The following is a 20,319-nucleotide window of genomic DNA, read 5'->3' as shown; positions in this document are numbered from 1 at the left end:
TTTGCAGTTCAGTCTGTCTTATCAAAGGCTTTTTTCTGTAACCCTTATCACATAGTGTGGAAAGGATGGCTAACAAAACATGCTCTGTTAGCTGCAGATTGCTGATCTAGTTAGCTCAGGCAAAGGACTCCAGAAAAAAAACACTGTACTCACCTTTACACAGGAGTAAATGACGGAAACAAACACCACTGTGGTCAGGATCAGGAAACAGGTCAGGTAAAAACCCAGCATAAATGTAGAGCTGAAATCAAGGAGATATTTTTTTTTAAATGCACACCATATAGAATAGCTACAGCTCTGCCCTCCAGAACATGACATTTGTATGAGCTATGACACACTGCACGGGCTTTCCAATTAGGATAGCAGGAGGAGAAGTGAGGTGCCTTGAATACCAACAGATACTCTGTTCTATTTCAAATTACTCATGCAGGCTGCAGTGCAGAGAATACTGCATCTTTTACAGCAATCACCTTCCTGCCGGGGTGACAGCAGAGGGACTGAGAAATATTTCATGTGCTAGAGGAGTTGATAGAACAATTTGTTACAGCGGGTCGGCCCCCAGCTGGCTGTGGGCAGGAGACCCCTGGGAGGGAAAGCGTGCTGAGCACCGCAGAGCAGCCGAGTGGGAATCGTCTCAATGGGAATAGCTACCTGGCCTTGCTGTGCACAGGGGACGTCTGTGCTGGACCACCCTCCCTACTCTGTCTTGTGCATGGGTTGGGAGCAACCATGGCACGAGGATAGTCAGGGAAAACAGCTTTAGCCTGGTCAGCTTGATAGGTTCCTGTTCCTCCCAACTTTGAAGTACAAACAGGACCCCAGGGCCAACTCTGTACTATGCATTTTCATGTGTTTTGATCGTGAAGATATTCAACAACAATTTCCAGTGATTGGTCCCAGTGTGACAGGACAGGCCCCCTCCCAGCAGTTAGCCCTGTTCATAATTTAAAGGAAGTATTCTTGCGATGTGACATTGAGGGCAACCACACCAAAGCCCGTTGGTCTCTGTGTTCTCTTGTGACTACTAAGATAATTGTACTTGCTAATTCACTGTTTGAGCCTTTGTGAAATTCATTAAAGCTATTCATCTTTATCATCATAAATTATCACTGCCATTTTGTCTCTAGTTTCAGATTAAAATTCCATGTTGTGTCTTTCATGAAGCTCTGATGGTGACACATATACACCCGTGGTTAACTGCTTAACCTTCAAAAAAAGACCAAAACCGGGCAGTTGAAAGATATGGAAAACAAACCAAAAGGTGAAGCAGAGTATATCTGACCTGCAGTTAAAACATGAAATTTTATTTACTCTTGAACCAAACCATCTTTCAGTCAGGCCAGGCTGCCTAAGGACACTTTAGAACTTACCAAAAAAGCTAACCACCACCCTTCTGGGCAGTGTGGAAGGAGACTGAGCAGCATGACATTTACACCACGCTGCCATAAGGGATTGGCTCCCCTGTAATACAAAGGAGTCAGCCATATGTTTGCCACAGACCAGAAATTGTCAAGATGTCATTTAAATGTTAAACTGGGTTTTATGGAGGCAGCTTAGTGGCTGCTTAGGGAGTTTGATGAGCAACACTAAGGCTGGTAGAGAGCCTCTGAAGGTGCGAAGTCACAGCAGTAATATCCAGAGAGCCAAAGCATAAGACCTCACTAAATGAATTACTCTCAAAGAACGTTTTTGGCCATAATTAACAGTGCGTTAATTGCTGGGATTGATCTAGATTCAATTTTGAGCCTCTTCCAGCTCACTTCCAGTTTCCCAAAGTGAATGTGTCTGTTCACACAGTGCATTTGTACTGATGTGGTTTTGCTGATTCAATCTTTCTGTGATCAGAAGTGAATGCCCTCTTGCCTGGGAGAGTGAATGACCTCAAACATCAGACTATCCGTTGTTTCTGCGACCCTCCGAGTATCATCTGAACTGAGCAGTACAAACCAATCTCTACTCTGAAAAGATCTGTGGCGCGAACAGAAGTAGAAAGCAGTTGTAATGGCATACAACAGTACTGGAGCTCTCTTTAAACAATTTTTTGTTTTCTTGTAATGAAGATGAATTTGTAGCATTTTCAGAGTTTCTGTGATCTTGTTCTTCATATTAAAAATGACTAAGTCCAAATTTATTTCCAGCACAGCAGTGCTCAGTGAATGATATATTATTGCTACTAAACCAGAGCACAGGAAATACCAACACGCTTTAAGGGATTTTTTTATGAACTCTCTGAGAAAAAATACCATGTCTGCAGAGCTCACTGCTGAAAAAAGATCCAATGGGTTACAGTGTGCCCTTCAGACAAAGCAATGCACGGCAGTGGTCCAAGAGCACTGTGCCCCACAGCCCTGAGGAGCTTATGCCACTCTTGCCTGGGGAAAGAAATGACTGCAAACCCTAACCCCGGAGAAAGCTACCCAAAGCACAGGCATGTGTAGCTCAACTCCTTCTGTACCTTTCTTCTTGCACTGCTGCCCTGAGTCCACAAGAATAAATGCATGAGAGGTTATGCCTCATCTGTGAAGCAGACCCTGAGACCTCAGTGCTCTGAGCAACGAGGCCGTGATGGGTTTTTCACCTCTCTGTCCCACCGCGTTCAGATAAGAGGACAGCCTAGCCTCATGTTGTGAATGCGTACTATGCCTGAGGAGGCAATCCTTCCTACTTAGTCATATTTGTTTTCCACACACTTATAAACGTGCTGAGCTGAATTTCCTAAGATGGAGGTAAATGGTAAGAGAAATCACACTGGGAAAACAGAAATCCTCACGTGCCAGTGAGGAGGTTTTAATCTGCACTAGAAATGAGTGAAAACAATAAGCACCATGCATCACTTGAGCATGAATTATTTAAGGATTTTTCTCCTCCCCTTGGTGTTCTGAATTCTCAAGAAAAAAAACCAAAAAGTAGGCCAGAATAGAAGAGGGGAGCAGATGGGAGCAAAGGGATGAAAAGATACTCACTGTGGCACGATTATGATTTGGACAAAGCAGATGAAGAGGAAGACTAGGGAGGCACAAGCCACGTAGGCTCCAAACCTGTCATCCACCTGCTTGGAGTACTGTAAAAATGCAAACAGGGTTATGTTAGTGGGAAATTTTGCTGGCTGCCTTCTCTCCACAAAAACTTGTTACTTGGCTTCTGTTTAGGCCCTCTGTTCCTAGCGCTGGTAGGAAACAACTAACATTATAAACTCCCCTTTCCCTGGGCAAGCTGTAAGGGCTCGAACGGACCCAAAGGCCAGGGAACGAACCCACACTATCTGCCCCTTGCAGGAGAGGAACAGGAATGGATTAACTGGGACCAGGATTCTAGGCCACCATCATCAGACTTAAACTTCTTCCATGGGAAGTTTCCTCCAACAGGGATGAATGCTGCTAATGAGAAAACCTTGTATGTTGCGCAGACGGCTTGGCTCATTCTAATGATAGTGCGAGGGTGCTGCGGTTTTCACACAGTCACTCCTTCCAACTACTTGTCAACATATTGGTCACATGGGAGCTGCATCCGATTCCCAAAGATGCTTTATTTAGCTTGAAGCACAGTTCTCAGTACAGACGGTCTCAATGTTTGAACCACAAAATAAAAGGTGCTCAGAACAGGTGAACCGCTAATTTCTATAGCAGTTTTCAGCTATAAAATTGAAGGGAAGGAGTTGGGGGAAATTAAATGCTTGAGCTTTTAACCAGTCCCGCACTGATGCATTGAATAGCTGTACATCCAAATCGTTAGTGCAAACTTAATTACTGACGCTTTTTCCATGGAATAATGAGTTTAACCTGAAGACCACTCAAATATCCCAAGGATCTGTGGTTGGATAAAAAAAAAAAAAAAGAAAAAAAAAAGAAAAAAATTTACTTTGACTTTCTTTGGGCAATTAAAATCAGCAGTTTATGTAGTGTCCTTAATACCCCAACTGGGTACCTCTGGACTTCACTGGATTTAACTTTGCAGCCATCTAGAGCCGACGTTGTCTCTATTATGGAGACAGAGAGATTGAAAAGCTCTTTACCTCACAACGACATCCGAAACAAAATCAGGAAGCAATCAGCTATTTGGGAGCCCTAGGGCTGTTACTTCTCTTTCTCATGTTTGTGAGACAGAGAACTCGACTTGTTGCTGAAAATGGGTTCCCAAAAAATGACCAGAGTATGAATTGTGTCCCATTGAACCTTAGCAGCACCTGGGGCTCCCTGGCGGGGGTTGGCAAAGGGCAGAGTACAGCCCCTCCAGAGGTGATCCGGAGCTCAGGAAGGCTGAAGCAAGCTTCTCCAGTGATTTGAAGGAGATAAGGTGTTACTGCAATCTCAGTTTGGATGGTTCAAGGTCAGAGAAACAAATCTGGTTTATTCTGGACTCCTTTACAGCTCATCATTTTATATTTATGTGTGTCTGACAGAAGTGGCTTGGGTTTCCTGCCCAGTGCTCCCTTCAGATGACTGTGCTTTTCTAGGGACATGGATATTAGGATTTCCACAAAGCAGCATGGATTTTTTAAGACCACAACCCCACCTTCAACACCTAAACCCTAGCTTTACCTATAGATACAAAAGCTTGACCTTATGCAGGAGTGTTAAAACTCACAACAAGCTTGACTGACACATTGCAATGACTTCTAGACAACATTACCTTTTTCTCCAGGTCAGGCTCCCTGAATGTTAAGAGGAATTTGCGCACGTGCTCAGAGCGTAACCGATCAATACTTCTGGCATCAATGGCACGGCCCAGAAACTCATCCACTTCATCTTCTGGGTTCATACTTTCCTGTGTATTCCTGAGGATGTCACAAAAAGGGAGCATCAGCGGACAAGATAATTTCCCCCTCTTCACCGTATGTTATCATTTCACTGTATAACAAGCTGGAGGTTAATGGCATTACGCTTATGACAGCTTCAAGTTGGAAAAGAGATTATGAGCTGAGAGGAAAATGGTATCAGCTCTAGAGCTCATTGACAGTCCTGAGTCCACCAGTTGAAAGGATTTGATTTACTTGTCCTTTTTCTATACTACATCCATCTGTTTTCTTGCCTTGCAGTCTCTTTACCGTCCTTCATTCTCTAAAACCGGTCAGTAGTCTCCTTCCACGACTCCTCTGACTTAATTCTTTCCTGCACTGCTGTGCTGTTGTGGCTGTTAGTGCCTGAACTGGCAAAAGTATTTACGTAACCAGACACATTTGTTGTTTCCTAATAATAGTTTCTGTAAATATTTCTCTGAAAATATCCAAACTTGAACACTTCTCCATTTTTGAGAAAAAACTGTTCACAGAACGAACATGTGGGGAAAAAAAATGTGGCCTGATGCCCCACTGCTTCCCCTTCATGTAGGTATTTATGAGTATAACACATAAACCAGACAAAATTTTCTGTTTACTTAACTCAAAGAAAGGTTGCAAAAGAAAAAGGTAGCAAAAGAAAAACTACAAATTAGATTCTGCTTTCTAAGTACGTGGAACAAGATTTCTAAATTGCTTATAATCTTTAGTATCAGTATGTTTCTGATGCTCAGCTACAGTTTCAGAAAAATGAGGCTGATTTTCAAAAAGTGTTGAAAAAAATAACACTGAAAACTTAACCGCCCTGAGGCATTTTGCATTGAGGATCAGGAAACCTGAAGCACCTCCTCAAACTCTCTAGTTATTTTTGAAATCTAGCAGGACTTTAATGACTTGATGCTGTCACTTTAATGGCCTGCCTTAAAACTAGCTATAGGCAGAAATAAAAAACTAATCCTGAAGTGCTCTGCTTGTATGATTGCCAAGGTTATCCACAGGATATGCCAATAGTTGCACTGGGGCATATTCCAGTGGATAAGTATTTCTATGTGCAAACCCCATGATGGCACAGCAACTTACGGCTCATGTTGTGTGACCTTCATGTTAGGCACTCTGGAGGAAAAAATCCTGAGGTCTGACAAGCACGATGAAAAGCCACACTCCTTTATTTTCTCTGTTTTATTTGTAGTGCATAACAGCGCATAACGCACACTGTGTTGCAGCCAACAGGCCCCTACAGGGACGACCACGGAAAGCAGCTTACAAACCAGTGCGTGACTCTGTTTTAAAAGTTAAAGATCCCTTTCCAAAAGAAAGGCTCTCCAAAAGCTTCCTGCAAAACTGGACCAGATTTCAAGAAGCCCTCTGTACCCCAAGTCTACCACATACCTCTTGCCAAGAGAAAAATAAATCAGGTCCAGCTACTCATTTCCATCCCAACTCCCTTTGCCCCAGCCAGCGAGTTGAATGTGCCTACACCTCAGCTGGGTCATGACGACACACCATTGGTATCTATTTAGTGACCATATGGCAATCGCAAACCTAGTTTGTCTCAAGGTCTTATCTCTATATTAGGCAATCTTAATATTTCAGTGGGTCTGGGGAAAAGAGTTTTTCATTTTTGGGCTCTGGAGTAATTTAATTCCTTGAATTTCATATATTCCATTTTGAAATTAAAAGTGGTTTTGTCCCTAGAAGGGCAGGACATAAATTTACTTCTAGATGCTTCCCAAGAGGAAGCACATCTGCTTGAGCATTCAAGACAATGCTGCTTATTTTCACTCAGTCTTCTCAATGTGCTCTGGACTCATAAAAATGAGCAAGGAAATCATTAGGCTTCGTATTTACAGAACGTCTTCCAAGATCCTGCAAGTTATTTACACATTTGGGTCATTCACATTTAGTCATTTCATACCACATACAAGAGATGCAATACGTTTTCCCCTAGAACCAAAGCAAAAGAGTCTGCTCAGCACTTCAGTGAACCTCAGTTAAATTTCAAGTTCCAGTCTAAAAGCGTAACTCAGGAAGATGCAAAGAGAAGAAGAAACTGCCTGCTCGGGCTTTGGCCTCAACTGCCTCCAGTTTTGTAACGGGTCATTATACTGCTGAGGGTATCTCTAATACTGCAATAACTCCATGGTTGCCGAGTGTGTAGAAATACCCCAGCAGGTTTTAAGCTGCCTGGCTGGGATACTTGCAGTCAGGCAGCCACCTTCACGTAGACGGCAGGGAAGCTTAGTCACCTTGCACATACCTAGCTGCTCAGGTGACTTTCGCAGCCAGTTCTACCCAAACTAAATTACTGTATAGCAAGTTTGAGTACATTTGCATAAATGTAATTTTAAGTTGAAATACAAGATTTCCCTGTGCTAAGGAGTGCCCTGGAGGCAGTGCCTGTAAGTCAGAGCTGAGGTACTGCCATAGACTAATGAAATTCATATGTGGAAATACTTATTGATATATTGATAGGGGGGAGGGGGGCAAAACCCAAGGATTTCAGGCCGCCATGAAACTTGTAGAAACACCTCTTAAAAGCACTGCCGAGATTTCCCCAAATGCAGCCAACAGAAAATTGTTGCAAGGGACAGGAACAGCACAAAGATCTTGGAGCAACTTTTGCACTCTGCTTGCAAATGTGAAAGCTAGCAATTAACCCAGACATTCTGGCTTCCGAGTAAACCAAAAATGTTCTGCTAATTTAATTACTTTCTGCAAATGAAGACTGTGACCACTGCCAAAACTACATGTATGCCATAATTTTAAATGCTTCATGCCTAGATTCAATAACTAAATCTGCATTTAGGCACATAAGAGTTGGGTCCTGTTTTCAGAGATGCATGGTGCCTACGTCTTCCTTTGCTGTAAGAGAAAAGTATCGATGCTCAGTGTTCCTGCACGTAAAGACACTGGGTTGAGTGCCTGACATGGTTTAGGTATCTGATTTTAACCAATATCACCACGAACATTTTCTACTGAGATTTTTTTTTTGCCAAATCTTTGTTGTTGAGTTAAACAGATTTCTGGATCAAGAGCATCTGAGGCAAGTAGTAGCTTCTTTTGGTGCTGAACAGAAATGCAAAAGTCCTGCAATCTGTATAATAAGATGGCATCATGCTGAATCAGCACTGTAAATACTCAGCTCTTCACTATTGGCCGTAACAGCTCAAGTAACCTTTTCAAACTCTAGGATGGAGGAGAGACATTACGGTCCTTGGAGCAATGGTGGAGATGCTGTTCCTCGCCAGCTGGATGACCACCACTGAGGCAGCTGAATTTATGCTTTCTTGCACAAACTATGAGTAGAGATGCTATGTCACGAGGGATACTTAAAAATTTTGTATTCCTAAGAATTATTTTGTTGCAACCTGTTAGCTCTTTTCTGTCCAAAGTATGTCTAACATCGACTGAGTTCCTGGCAGCCATGGAAGCAACAAGAAACCCTGCTGACTCCCCCTTAGACACCTTGTAGCACCAGCGAAACATCCCAGGGTGCAGAGTGCTAAATGTTAGGAAAATCAAGTTTGCAGTGAAGGGCAAGGGAAGGAGAGAATGACTGTTAACATTGCCATGTTCAAACTTATCACTTCCCTTTACTTTTAGGGAGTTGCCTTCAATGCTCAACCACCATAATGTGAATTTTCCCAAAGCTGGATGCTTAGGCCCCACAAAAGCATTTAGCTGTCCACTTAGACGCTTAGACAGATGCTTGTCCACTTAGACAGATGTCCACATAGTCCCAACCGCCAGCCAGAGAAACATTATAAGGAGTAACAGCAACGTATTTTAGGAATCAGTCTCCTCTACTGTCACCTATCTTGCTCTGAGCAAGCTTACAACTAATGTCATTCAGTAAGACTAAATGTGAAATTATTCCAAACACCTTCAATACAGGAAACGCTTGTGTTATGTCCAGCTGTAGAAGTTAAAAAGTGAACATGGTTTCGTTTTTTTTCCTCCAAAAGCAATTTTTCAAAATGCCACTCTTGTTAAATTGTTATTTTAACCTTTTTTTTTTTTTAAAGTTCTATATGAAAAAATTAAAATGCTGCTTTAACGTGGCTGTATTTTTGAGTGTGAAAGTTTCAATTTACTTTTTCAAATAAGCTGCTATTTCTGAATTCATTTTTATATATAGAAATAAGTAATATGTAATAATGAGTAATATAAAATATATAAAAATAAACCAGAAATTATATATATATTTCAATACATACATAAACTTTTCTTATCAGAGATGTTCAACACTTAGACATAGTTTAAAGGAATATTTTGTTCTTGGGACATTTTCAAAGCAGCAAATAGCAAAGAATATTGGGGGCAAAGGGAAGAACAGCAAAAGCATTTTAATTACAACAGCAAGTTAGAACCACGCAAATGTTTTGGGGGCAGCGGCAGTTCTGAATGCGCATCAGTCAATCCCATGCCCTCAACTGGCTGTCCCTCCAGCAGAAACCTCTGGGGAGTCCAGGCATTATTCTTGGCTGCTGGGCATTAATTTTTGTCTTTTTTTAATATGAGACAAAAATCCCAAATGTGCAAACATAACAGTGTATGACAGAATTAAATTTGCTTACTTGTCCTTGGGGTCCTCAAAACCCTGAAAGAAAAGAAAAAAGACACAAAGGTTAAGAAACAGTCTGACCTTGAGAACACAAAGTATCCTGAGAACGGCATTTCGCAGAGGAGTTTTCAGGGTGCTCATTTGTTAGGTGTGGATGGATAGTTTCACCCACCCACAGCAATATTTTGTGCTGCTGTGCCATCAGGCAGACAGAGCAGTTTTAGAAAAACACATGCCTTCAGATGTGACTTTATGGAAGTGAAGGTAAGGGAAATGCTTCGGCTGACTGCTGGCACGCTTCAATTCAGGTGTCTTCTTTTCTGAAGTCACCATTACAAATGATATAATGCAAATTATGCTGATATTATAACCGAGGACGTATTTAACTTGAAACAAAACTCAGAATGATAACATAGGTCAACTAATGCATTCAGTAAGGTTGCACCTCTTTACATCAGGGCTCAGCTAAGGGAGCTGGATGCATTTCAGTTTTCATCTCTTCGGGAGGAACCTCAAGGGGTCTCCTTCCTTCTCCCCTAACTGCATGCACACACAAAACATGTTTTCTTGAATAAGATTTCAGGAATTATTTATAATATTTGTAATAGCCAAAATGTTCACAATTCCTTCAGGGCCACCTGAACTGAGTAAGTGTATCTATGGGTCATCCATAGTTTAAGTGGCTAGAAGGCCTCAGAGAAAAATTGTATGGAGGCATAATTTTATGTTTAGCACTAACATATCTGACAGACCAAATTGCATCAAAACGAACATTTTGTATGGGCTGAGACAAAATCTACCCTCTGACATCTTAGCTTAAATTTAACTGCAGTCAAGAAAAGTTGTATATTTGACAAGAAGGGTCAAATACTCAGGCACTGAGATTGTACCCTGTGTTCCAAAACATAAAACAAATGTAGCTGGGAGATAGGAAGAATTCCTTTTGTTTTTCTCCCAGAGACCTCAGGCCAAAATTGCTCAGAGCACATGAGGACATTCCAGCTGCTGGACCTGCAGCCGCTACCAGGCTGGGGGCAGCAAACTGAGATCCGTCCTGACTGTGAAAAAGTAAAAATCTTTGGGCAAAAGCCTTCCCATAGCCGCCTTATCCAACACCATCAGAAACAAGAACGTTGACCAGACACTAAACGAGAACAGATTTTGCCCTTGCAATTAGTTAGCAATGTGGTGATACAGTGAGAGGCAGAAGTAAAGCCAACCTAGTCTCCCTGAACAGCATCAGCTTTGCAAGAGGGAGAAAGTGGCTTTTGTCACTCAGGTCAACGGCCAGAACTGTGATTCACTGAGAGCGCAATTTCCAGTTGTACATACTCCATTTCAGACTAAAACCACGCTTCAAAATAGAAACTGCAACTCCAACTTAACCCATCAGAAATTCAGATAGTCTCTCAGTCCCATGTAACAACCACCAGCAGATCCAGTGGGAAGAAGGAAATAGTGATGTTGACTCAAAGTTAGCATGTTGAGTTATCCAAGCCAAAAAAACCATGTACTTTTTGATTTAATATTAAAGAGTGATGAAGTGATCATTCAACTTCTTGTTGTATGGCTGTTTTGTTTTTTTTTTTTCCCTTTGCTTAATCATTTTACAGTTGTCAAGAATATCTGATTGATTTATTTATTTATCCTCTAACTAATGCTACGACACAGTGCCAAAACTGAAAGCTCACTGATTAATCATGGAGACAAAATGCTCACTGATTTGTCTAGTGTCATAGTCAGTTAGGCTGAAAAAAAAAAAAAAAAAAAAAGAAAATCAGCTGAACATGAATAGCTACCAACCAAGAAATAAGGGGAGGGAACCGATGAGAAAACAGCCAGTACTTGCTTATTAGATAGACATCAAGTTCACATTTTCAAGCTTAGCCACATGGGAACTGGATGACTGACTGCAGCGTGAGAGTCCCCTAAAATGGTCTGATTTTCACGGACAGCTGCGTAACCATTCATTGCACTGAAATCCTGAAAATAAACACAGTTCTCATGCTCCAGCCTTCTAGGTGCACAAGTCTGAGGATACAGGCCAACCAGGGCAAGCTACCAAAACACCTCAGCAAGCATAGCCTCCAAAAATTCCCCAGTATTTCAAGCATGGAAAAATACGTAGGCTGCATATTTAACTGGTCATTTAGATGGGTGATCACTTGATCAACATGGAATTTGATTCTCCCCTGCTTCTCTCCGTCAGTGAAACTGTTATAAGGGAAGTCTCTAAAATAATACAGAATTAATTGACCTAGCTTTTCAATTTAAAATACTAAACTGTACTTGAAACCCTGGAAATTATTCATGCTGGTAGCTCAAATTAAATTGGTGTTTCAAAATTAAAAACTCAAAAAAGGCATATTTCAGGTAAAGCAAAAAAGGAAAAGATTATTACATTTTCTTTCCTGGATCTTCATTTAATGCTAAATATTTAAGAGTGACTTGAACTTTAATTAGAGAGAATCAGCTTAAAATTAAATGTAGTAGGAACCTCTTTAAGTTAAGCAAATTAAATGATTCACTTCAAACATTCCCATTTCATACGAAAGATTCTTCAAGCAGAATTGCCAAAAATGGAATTGTTATGGAGAAAGGTCTGCAGGACTATTTTAGGAAAAAAACCCTCAAACACAGCTTCTTAAAAACTCATCATTTATTACAAGAGATCTTTCTTATTTGCACTGAAAGACTTTGCCAGCATACAGAGCAAATACACCTCTAGGATCTGTCTGTGACCAGAGATTTTCTTCTCTATCCACTACAGTATCTGTGTCTCAATCATGTACCGAGAAGCCTTTAAAGCGGAGGAGACGATTGCACACACAGGGACACGCTGCTCGCCCTGTTTTGGGTTGGGAGGGAAATTTCCCCCTGGGTTTTGGTTAATGCGTTTTCACCTCCTCCTACTCCAGGGGCATGCTCGGTCCATTGAAAAAACTGCACTTGAATTATTTCCTTCCCCTTGCATGAGGCTTGGGCACTAATGACACTTTGGTCTTTTTTCTTCTCGGCAGCTGGCAAAGAGTTCAGTTTCTTTAGGACTCAGATGCTTTGCTCCAGTTAAAGCCCTCTGGCTCAGCATAAGGCTGCTCACATGAATTGCAATGGTCTGTGTTACACACAGGATAAACACTAAGCTCAATCAATCCTGCAGAAATATGGTCTACATGGATTTGCCTTCATTCCTAAAGGACTAAGGTACTCAGGATCTAGCAGACAAATTTCCAAGCTCATGCAGGAAAGTGAAACAGGGGCTGCTGCTGTGAGCATGCCTGTAAAGCCACTCTCCAGCATCCCTGATCTCACCTGTCTGCTCGCCGCTGGAGGCTGGGTAGCTGGGCTGGGGCTGTACCCAGCCCATTCGGGTATAGAGCAGGTTTAGAGCAGCACAAAGATATGTCAAGATTGGCATTTCTGCACACACATATGCAGGAATATGAACACCCAGGAAAAACAGCTGATAAAAATGAGGTGCTTATCTTTTAGGAGAGAGAGAGTAAGGGGGTAGGAAGAGAAAAAGCCATTTCCTGGAGTTAAGTGTATAAATCCTCTCTTGACTGCTTATGGATGCGTGCCCAGAAGACAGAAGCAGTGCCGATGGCTTTCTCGGGTGCTATGAACAAAAGGCTGGGAACTGTCAGCAGGGAAGAAAATGGCAAAAGCAGTGATGGCTACAAGAATCAGACAGATAGGAGTTCAGAGGCGTTCAAGAATAGCTCCATAATCATGATGATGAAGTAGCCCTTGTTAAGGCCAAAATTCCTTTTCTCTAGAAGGGAACATAAGGCATGAGATAGGTCTTATCGCAGTGCAGTACTAATGGACTGCTGCATATAGGACCTCATGCAATTTTTATTCAGTCTCATTTTAAATATCCCTGATACTGGAGTTTTTCCCCTTCCCCCAGGAGACTGTATTATTCTACCATCAGATTGCAAGTAATAGCATTTAATAATTGCTCTGAGACTAAGACAGTTCTCTCTCTGACTTGAGAAATATTAACCCAAACTTAGCTGAATCAGCTCCCCTAAAGGCACCAGTACCTACCAAAGAGCAGTCCTGCTCTTTCTTCTTTTCTCCATGAGATTCTTAAAAACCATATTTTTTATGGCACTTACTTTTAATGACCATCCTCAGTGGGAGTAGACATGTGCAGGAGGAAAAAAAGAGGGAATGTTGTATTACTGCATCTGTCCCTAAGGCTTACTATTTCATGGGGGATATTTTATGAATATATATTGTGCTAAAAGCTCATATGACTGCCATCTCTCTGCTTGACTTCTAAATTAACTAAGCCCTTTTCTTTGAAGATTAAAACTGATTCCTTAAATAGAATGATAAAGTGTTTGTCAAAGCCATGACAAGCTGACTCCTATATGATAATGCTTCAAATCAAGAACCATTAGAAATAATAATTCTAACTTTGAGAACATTAGGTGCAATTATTAACATATTGTAAATATGCAAAGGAAAGTGGAATAGACTTTACATTCTTTTAACTTTTCATTTAGCTCCAAAAATAAGACAGTAGAGGGGCTGATGAGCTCTACAACCTTCTCAATGCCAATGTGGCTGGGAAGCATGGATTCTACCTTAAAAACTTCGCTGGCAACTCCAGCAAAGATTGTAAGAGCAAAAATGACAGAGAAACTAAATTTTCTTGCTCTTTTTTCATCTCTAGAACAAAGTTGAAATGGGACTTATATGATGTTAAAGCAAAAATTGAAAGAATGTTAGACGTAGCGACAAAAAGAGCTTTGTAAGAGGTCAGGCCAACTTGCAAAGCAAAGGTGCTTCACAGAGACAGTGACCATGGAAAACAGAAAAGGAGAGTGACAAGGCTGAGTGTGGATGTAGGTAAAAACAAACCCACTTTGGCCCCGCCTCAAAACTAATTATACATATCTGTTTTCAGCAGTGTTACACATTCTGCCTTTGTCCCTGTGGTCAACAAGACAAGGCTATGGAGATACATGTTGATAGGTGTAAAAGCAGAAAGAAAACTGAAGGACTTCAAAGCACTCAATCCAGAAATAACGCAATTTCTATACCGGAGTCCAGAAAGAACTGGCACAAAAAATACTAAGCCTTATAGGAAGGGTATTAAAAAAGCATCTAAGTGCAGAACAACAAACTGGCAGAAAACCATTTTATGAAACAGATTATATGACGAGTGTGCCTGCTGTAGCTGGAACACAGACTAATGAGCTCCAAAAAGGAAAGCTGAAGTGCTCCCTTTCTGCAGCCCACCCCACTTGATAAATAGACTTTCATTCCTCTGCATTGCTCACAGATGGTGAAACCCTCTACTTTGTTCTACTCAAAATGATTTCATACACAGCCCCCAGCTGGTAGACCGGACCTGGCCAAACCCATAAATTTATTTGGCCCATCAGATTTATATCTATAGAACGTAAGTCGTTGCTTTTGGAATAGGTTTTCCCCCCTTACTTTTAATTAACTTCTGGCTCTGAACTCACACCTCTGGGAAGTGCAGGTTGCTCACACTTCCCAGTTTTCTGTGAACTCTGAATCCAGATTTCTTCAGTTCAGAGGTCACGTTTTCAAGTGAAACTGTATGTGGTTCTGCATCTCACTTGTGAACAATAACTAGAACTCGCAAAACAGGACAAGACATAAAAATAGGTAGTCCTAGAAATGCTCTGAATTAGTTCCTGGCTCCTTAATCTCTGTCCTTTCATCTCTACACTCCAAATGATGATAACCACAACACACTCCTACAGAAACTACTGTCAAATAGCCTTCTAACCAGATGCAGACAGATTGAATCCAAGCCTAACCAGCCTAACCTCCCTCCAGTGCCGGCTGGAGCTGCTCACTCTCTCTGGAACCCAAACCTGCTGACCTGCATCCTTTTCTCATTAAAGCTTACTGTCTGCTTTAGGAAGCTTTGGAAATCATGCTAGTAAGCGCCACAGCTCGACCTCTGATGTCCACCTGTGCAACGCTGCCATGAACATCAGAGGAAATGTTTCGGTGAATGAAGGGGAATTGGTGTCTTTATCGCTGTAGACTTAATTTAGTCCCTCCCAGAAATTATCTGACACTTTTTAGTAGTGTCTCGATCCAAGCCACCTTTTCCCATAGGACTATGATTTACTCTAGAAAAGGGTATTGAATGGTGAAAAAATTATCAGTGCAAGACTTCCAAGCAACTATTAAACTCTACCTAAGTTTCACAAAAGCAGCTGCAGATCAGCTGTTGCATCTCACTGACTCTTATCCCTCTTTTAAAGAATTTAATAAAGGATGATTGCAAGCGCTGATCAACTAGAATAAAAGTTAGGTTTGCAGATGAGGATACAAAACTGTATGAAGCCTCTGACAATTCGAGCAATATACAATGTTTTATATGGCTCTCACTCATTTATGAGAGATCACGTAGAACATATAAATCAGACAAATCCTCTTTTCAGAAGCACCAAAGCAATTATACAGCATAACTGCAAGATAGGATTCCTCCCCTTGGTGTTTGTGAGCTATCTAAACCAAATTGGCTATATAAAAGCCAGACTAGACTAACAATTTCCTCCCAGGTCTACAGCCATATGTGGAGATTACAGCAGAAAGGATTGCTCGAGGATTTCTCCCTGCTTGATTACGAGTTCAGGGGATTCTGCGTACTACAATAGCAGTGAAAAAACAGTGGGTCAAATTCTTCTCCGCTGGGTGCCCCTGTCCAGCTCCACTGATATCAACATTGCTTTTATCAGATTTGGCAGATGATTGCTGGAAAAGAGGACAATGGTCACCTTCAGTTAAATGAAACCTTTAGAAGCAGGGTGAACCCTCGGTGCCTCATCCACGGACTCAAATCCACTTCTCTCTGATGGGGCTGCACTGTTGATGGAGGAAAGTTTGCCCTACTGAGTTTTAATTTTTTAATAATTTCTAATGTTTAAACAGTAAAGAGTTGGCACAGAACCAGCTATAGCATCTGCTCCTCTGATGCACCTGTTCCCCAGTTTTGATTTCTGAGTAACAAGAAAATCTGTTGTAATGGCAACTTGGAGACACAAAGGGAGGAAGTGAGCTGTATCTGCGATGCAACGCGCAGAGAATTGTTTGATTTAGGACAGGGTGAATAGGACAAAGAATTATATTTTATGGTTGAATGATCAGGCTTGTAGATGAGTGTTGTTTCATAGTAAACACCAAGCAATCAAGCATCATGTAGAAGACTGCAGAGCTCTGAGCAGCGCCACAGGGAATCAGTGCTTACCTGAAAGAAAAGCTTGTTCTTTATTGCACTGGCCATATCCAGGATGCATTTTTATAACCATTTTCAACATCTGCATGCATTCATATTTACTATATGTGTATAATCCCTGCTTGATTTTATTTCATTTTTTACTTTGTAACTAACATCAACGTCATACACAATTCCATTGCAAATTAAATGGTTCATTAGTTGTACTCAGACTTGTAACAGAAACATAGTCAGACTGAAATCAGTATTGCAGATCTTCAGGGTTTCCTCTTTCTGTTCCTAAACTTCCTAATGTGAAACCTTTCCAGCAGCTGAAAAAATAAAAGGAAATTACTAGGCATCTAATACCAGGCTCAGTCATCAGGTGAGCCACTCTGCTCACCTTTGATTATAAGGCCTCAGAGGTACCTGTTTCCTTAGTAAACCTTCCCCAAAGCATATATCAGTGGAACAAGCTAAGCTGCTCAGTCATACTAGCCAGTGTAAAATAAATATAACAGCTGTATGGCAGCCTTAAGATCCAACAGCAGGACTTTCCACAGCTGAGTGGAACTCATGACACAACTAATGCTTTTTCTTTTTTTCGGAAGCCAGACAGCATTAGGCTGTGTCAAAAAGTCTGGTTGTTAGACCTCAAAAAATGACCAACGTCTTCTGGGCAGCACTAATAAAACCTCAGCAGGAGTGCTGGGTTCAGTGCGGGTGCTGCCTCTGATCAGTGAAACAGCAAGTGCTCAGAGAGGAACACGAACAACCACTGGGCTGGAAAGCACCGACTAGGGAACAAACTTGATGAGGGAATCGGAGCTGTGCAGAGACATGGTAATAGTCTTCAAATACAGAGAAGATAACTGTAAAGGAGAGAAAATTAAACTGTCCTCTAGCTATTGTGAATGCAGCACCATGTTTTAAAATTGAAGTGAGGAACAGGAAGCAAACATCAAGAAAAATAATCAAACTGTTGAAAAGGATGCCCAGCAAGACTGTGGGATTTCCATCCTTTCAGGTTTTTAAGCAAGGGCCAGATAAAAATCTGTCAGAAACATGGCAGGTGTAGCTGGCTCCTGGTCGAGGAGGAAGATCAATGCCTCAAAGTTCTGTGCAGCCTAGATTGGAAACTTCAATCTTTAAATCTATCTCATATTCTTCTTTTATTCCTTATTCCCTATAAATTCTCCTAATACACATTTTTTTAATGTTACTGTTTCTATGTTTGCAAAGGATTTGTGATGCCTCTCCATACTGAAAAGCCCTGAATAAAATAAATTAAATGTTTTCAGGAAGATCAGGAATTCCACAAGCTTCTTATATAGCCTATTCCTCACATCTAAGCTTTTTCTTCACTTAGATCTTCCTTGCAGCAAATTAAGATGATTATTTTTAATCCTGCCCTTTGCAGTCATGGAGAATGATTTATCATTATTTTCTGTCCTTAGAAACCTTCATATATTTGAAGACTTTTGTTTCTAATCAGCCTTCTCCCTTCTAGACTAAACAAACCCAATACTTCAACACTTCTTCACACTGTTGAAACTCTCCTCATTTGTAATTCTCTCCACTGGACTACCTCCAAGTCATCCACATTCTCCTAAAGGATTGCAACCCCAAACTGGATGTGGTTTTCCAGCTACGGCCTTAATAATGACGAGCAGGGTAAAAGATGCAAGAGAATAATTTTCTATCTAGAATAGCCCTGTAATTTTGGAAGGTATTAAGGCATCATATACCTTTTTATCGCTGTTTACAACAAACCCCTTTCAGTTTACAGTCAACTACAATCCCCAAATTGTTGTGTTTGTTTTTTTTTTTTAAATAGTAGTTTTGTTTTGCTGATGAAAACTGAGACATGAGTATTATTTCCAGAAGTCTAAAATCTATCAATATTTATAAAAGCACTCTTGAAATCTATACTGGGAAAAGCAAAGTATTTCTTAGTGATGTATAAATATTGTTATAGCTATAAATATACTGTACTCTCAAATGCTTTCAAGTCCGTTTATTTTTTACCCTTTTGCAATTAAAAACTGTACCAGAGAGCCAGTGGGGAAGACAAGGCTGGTGTAGGGAGACTTGGGGGAACGCTGCTCCTTTGCGTACATCACAAGCAGTACAAAAGTCTGCATTTCCAGAGAGATACAGTCACTGGCCCTGGACTGACCGCTTTTGTTTAGGAAACAAGAAAACATGCTGTAAAAAGCAATAAAAATAGAAAGCAGCTGTGCTGCTCTTCTGCCATGCTCTGGCTCTTTTCATACTCTGTATACAGCCACAAAGCTGATCCTGTCCAGGCTTCACTGCCTGCTCAGGGGGAGCGAGGCAGCCCTCCACTGCCGCCAGCATCACCCTCTCCAAGAACACAGGCTCCTGGGGCCCTCCCATGCCATTTGTATCTGATCTTCCTCTGCTGCAAATTTACCAGTTTTTTAGGGGCAGCCACTAACCGGGCAGTGCAACTCAGCACAGTCCCCAGGACTGGCTTGCTCTGGGCAGTGCCTCCACCAGCTAACGGGGGTCAGGGTCAGCAATGAGCAATGTCGTGTCTCCTGCTTGCTGCCTCCTTGGAGGCTTTGCACAGCAAGGAAGGCCACCGCTAAGCAATGGAAGGGGAAAAAGAAGGATTGGGGGTGGTCTGGCAAGTAGACCAGTGCATGAGGGAGACAGAGGGGCTGTTGGGCAGGGTGGGACGAGCCAGCACAGTTGCAATCCCAGCTGACTCAGGCCTCAGTTAGCGAAGGTAGGACTAGGAAAATGACTCCAGTTTTCAAGGACATTTTAGATCACTGCTGCATAGGCATGTGTAGAATATTTTGTCTTATATATGTGTGTGTGCAAGTGCCTGACTAAACTCCAGGGGGAATGACTTAGCTTAGGAGCATTGGGGAAAGCCAGCTGGACCCAGCAGAGGTTAAGCTCCAAGCCCCGGCGCAGAGGGGAGCAGGGACCCAAGACCTCTCCATGCTGCTGGCCGGGCTGCCCTCCCACACAAACCCTGCCGGATGCGCTGCCAATGCCCCCAGACATGGCAGCGTGTTGAAATGCCACGACAAAAGAGGAGCTGGCAGGGGAAAGGAGTATATGGCTACCTTTGATACTAATCTGTCTCATCCAGGACTACTGCTAATATATCCTAAGAATAGAAACAGCTACCAGAGCCAAAGTTCACAGGAAAGAAAAATGGCCAAAATATTTCTGGTTTCTGTTAAATATAACAGTTCCCTCCCAAGAATACAGTTTGGGGAACTTTAATATTCTCTTTCGGGGAATTATAAGTAGTGCCACCCCTCCCCCCCAACCCCCCCATCTGGAAATATGGTGCCTTCATAATGCAAAATGTTCAGAGTTTGTGACAAAAAAAAAAAAGTATCCTATATAACCATCCATATTACTCCCTACAGACAAATATATTCATATCTGCATATCAATATAGTGTAACTGCACATCCCTGCAACGTGACGTGGCTCCTGCCCGAGGTCTATCTCACAATTACCCATTTAAGCAACTGTTTTGAAATTACAGGGCTAAGGAGCTCCAGGTTTTGAAGAGAAAGGCCATGCTGCACTGCCTGCTTTTGGCATACTACTTCAACTAGTCCAACCTTACATGTTCATAATTTTCAAGAAAAAAGGCTATGTATAATTACATACAAGAGGTCTGGGGGAAAGGCGGGTGATGTGGAACAAAGTGCACATTTTCAGGAGCTTTGGAAGCTGGTGCGGCTTACCCAGATCAATGACATGGCATCCC

General features: G+C 41.7%; 1 protein-coding gene across 1 annotated transcript in view; it reads right to left on the bottom strand.

Annotated features, from left to right (window-relative positions):
• ADCY5 (adenylate cyclase 5) overlaps positions 1 to 20,319 on the bottom strand; it is a gene marked incomplete at its 5' end in the record, with an annotated part of 223,594 nt that overhangs the window by 20,037 nt on the left and 183,238 nt on the right. Inside the window, 4 exons of the mRNA XM_009640836.2 lie at positions 154 to 241; positions 2,964 to 3,061; positions 4,630 to 4,774; positions 9,352 to 9,374. Of these exons, the coding sequence (XP_009639131.2) occupies positions 154 to 241; positions 2,964 to 3,061; positions 4,630 to 4,774; positions 9,352 to 9,374 (354 nt within the window). The remainder of the gene's footprint in view (positions 1 to 153; positions 242 to 2,963; positions 3,062 to 4,629; positions 4,775 to 9,351; positions 9,375 to 20,319) is intronic.

The sequence above is a fragment of the Egretta garzetta genome, unplaced genomic scaffold (assembly GCF_000687185.1).
Source record: "Egretta garzetta isolate BGI_Z169 unplaced genomic scaffold, ASM68718v1 scaffold326, whole genome shotgun sequence".
Taxonomy (NCBI): Eukaryota; Metazoa; Chordata; class Aves; order Pelecaniformes; family Ardeidae; genus Egretta; species Egretta garzetta.
Note: the sequence above shows the minus strand (reverse complement) of the source record. Positions and strands in the feature narration are given on the sequence as shown.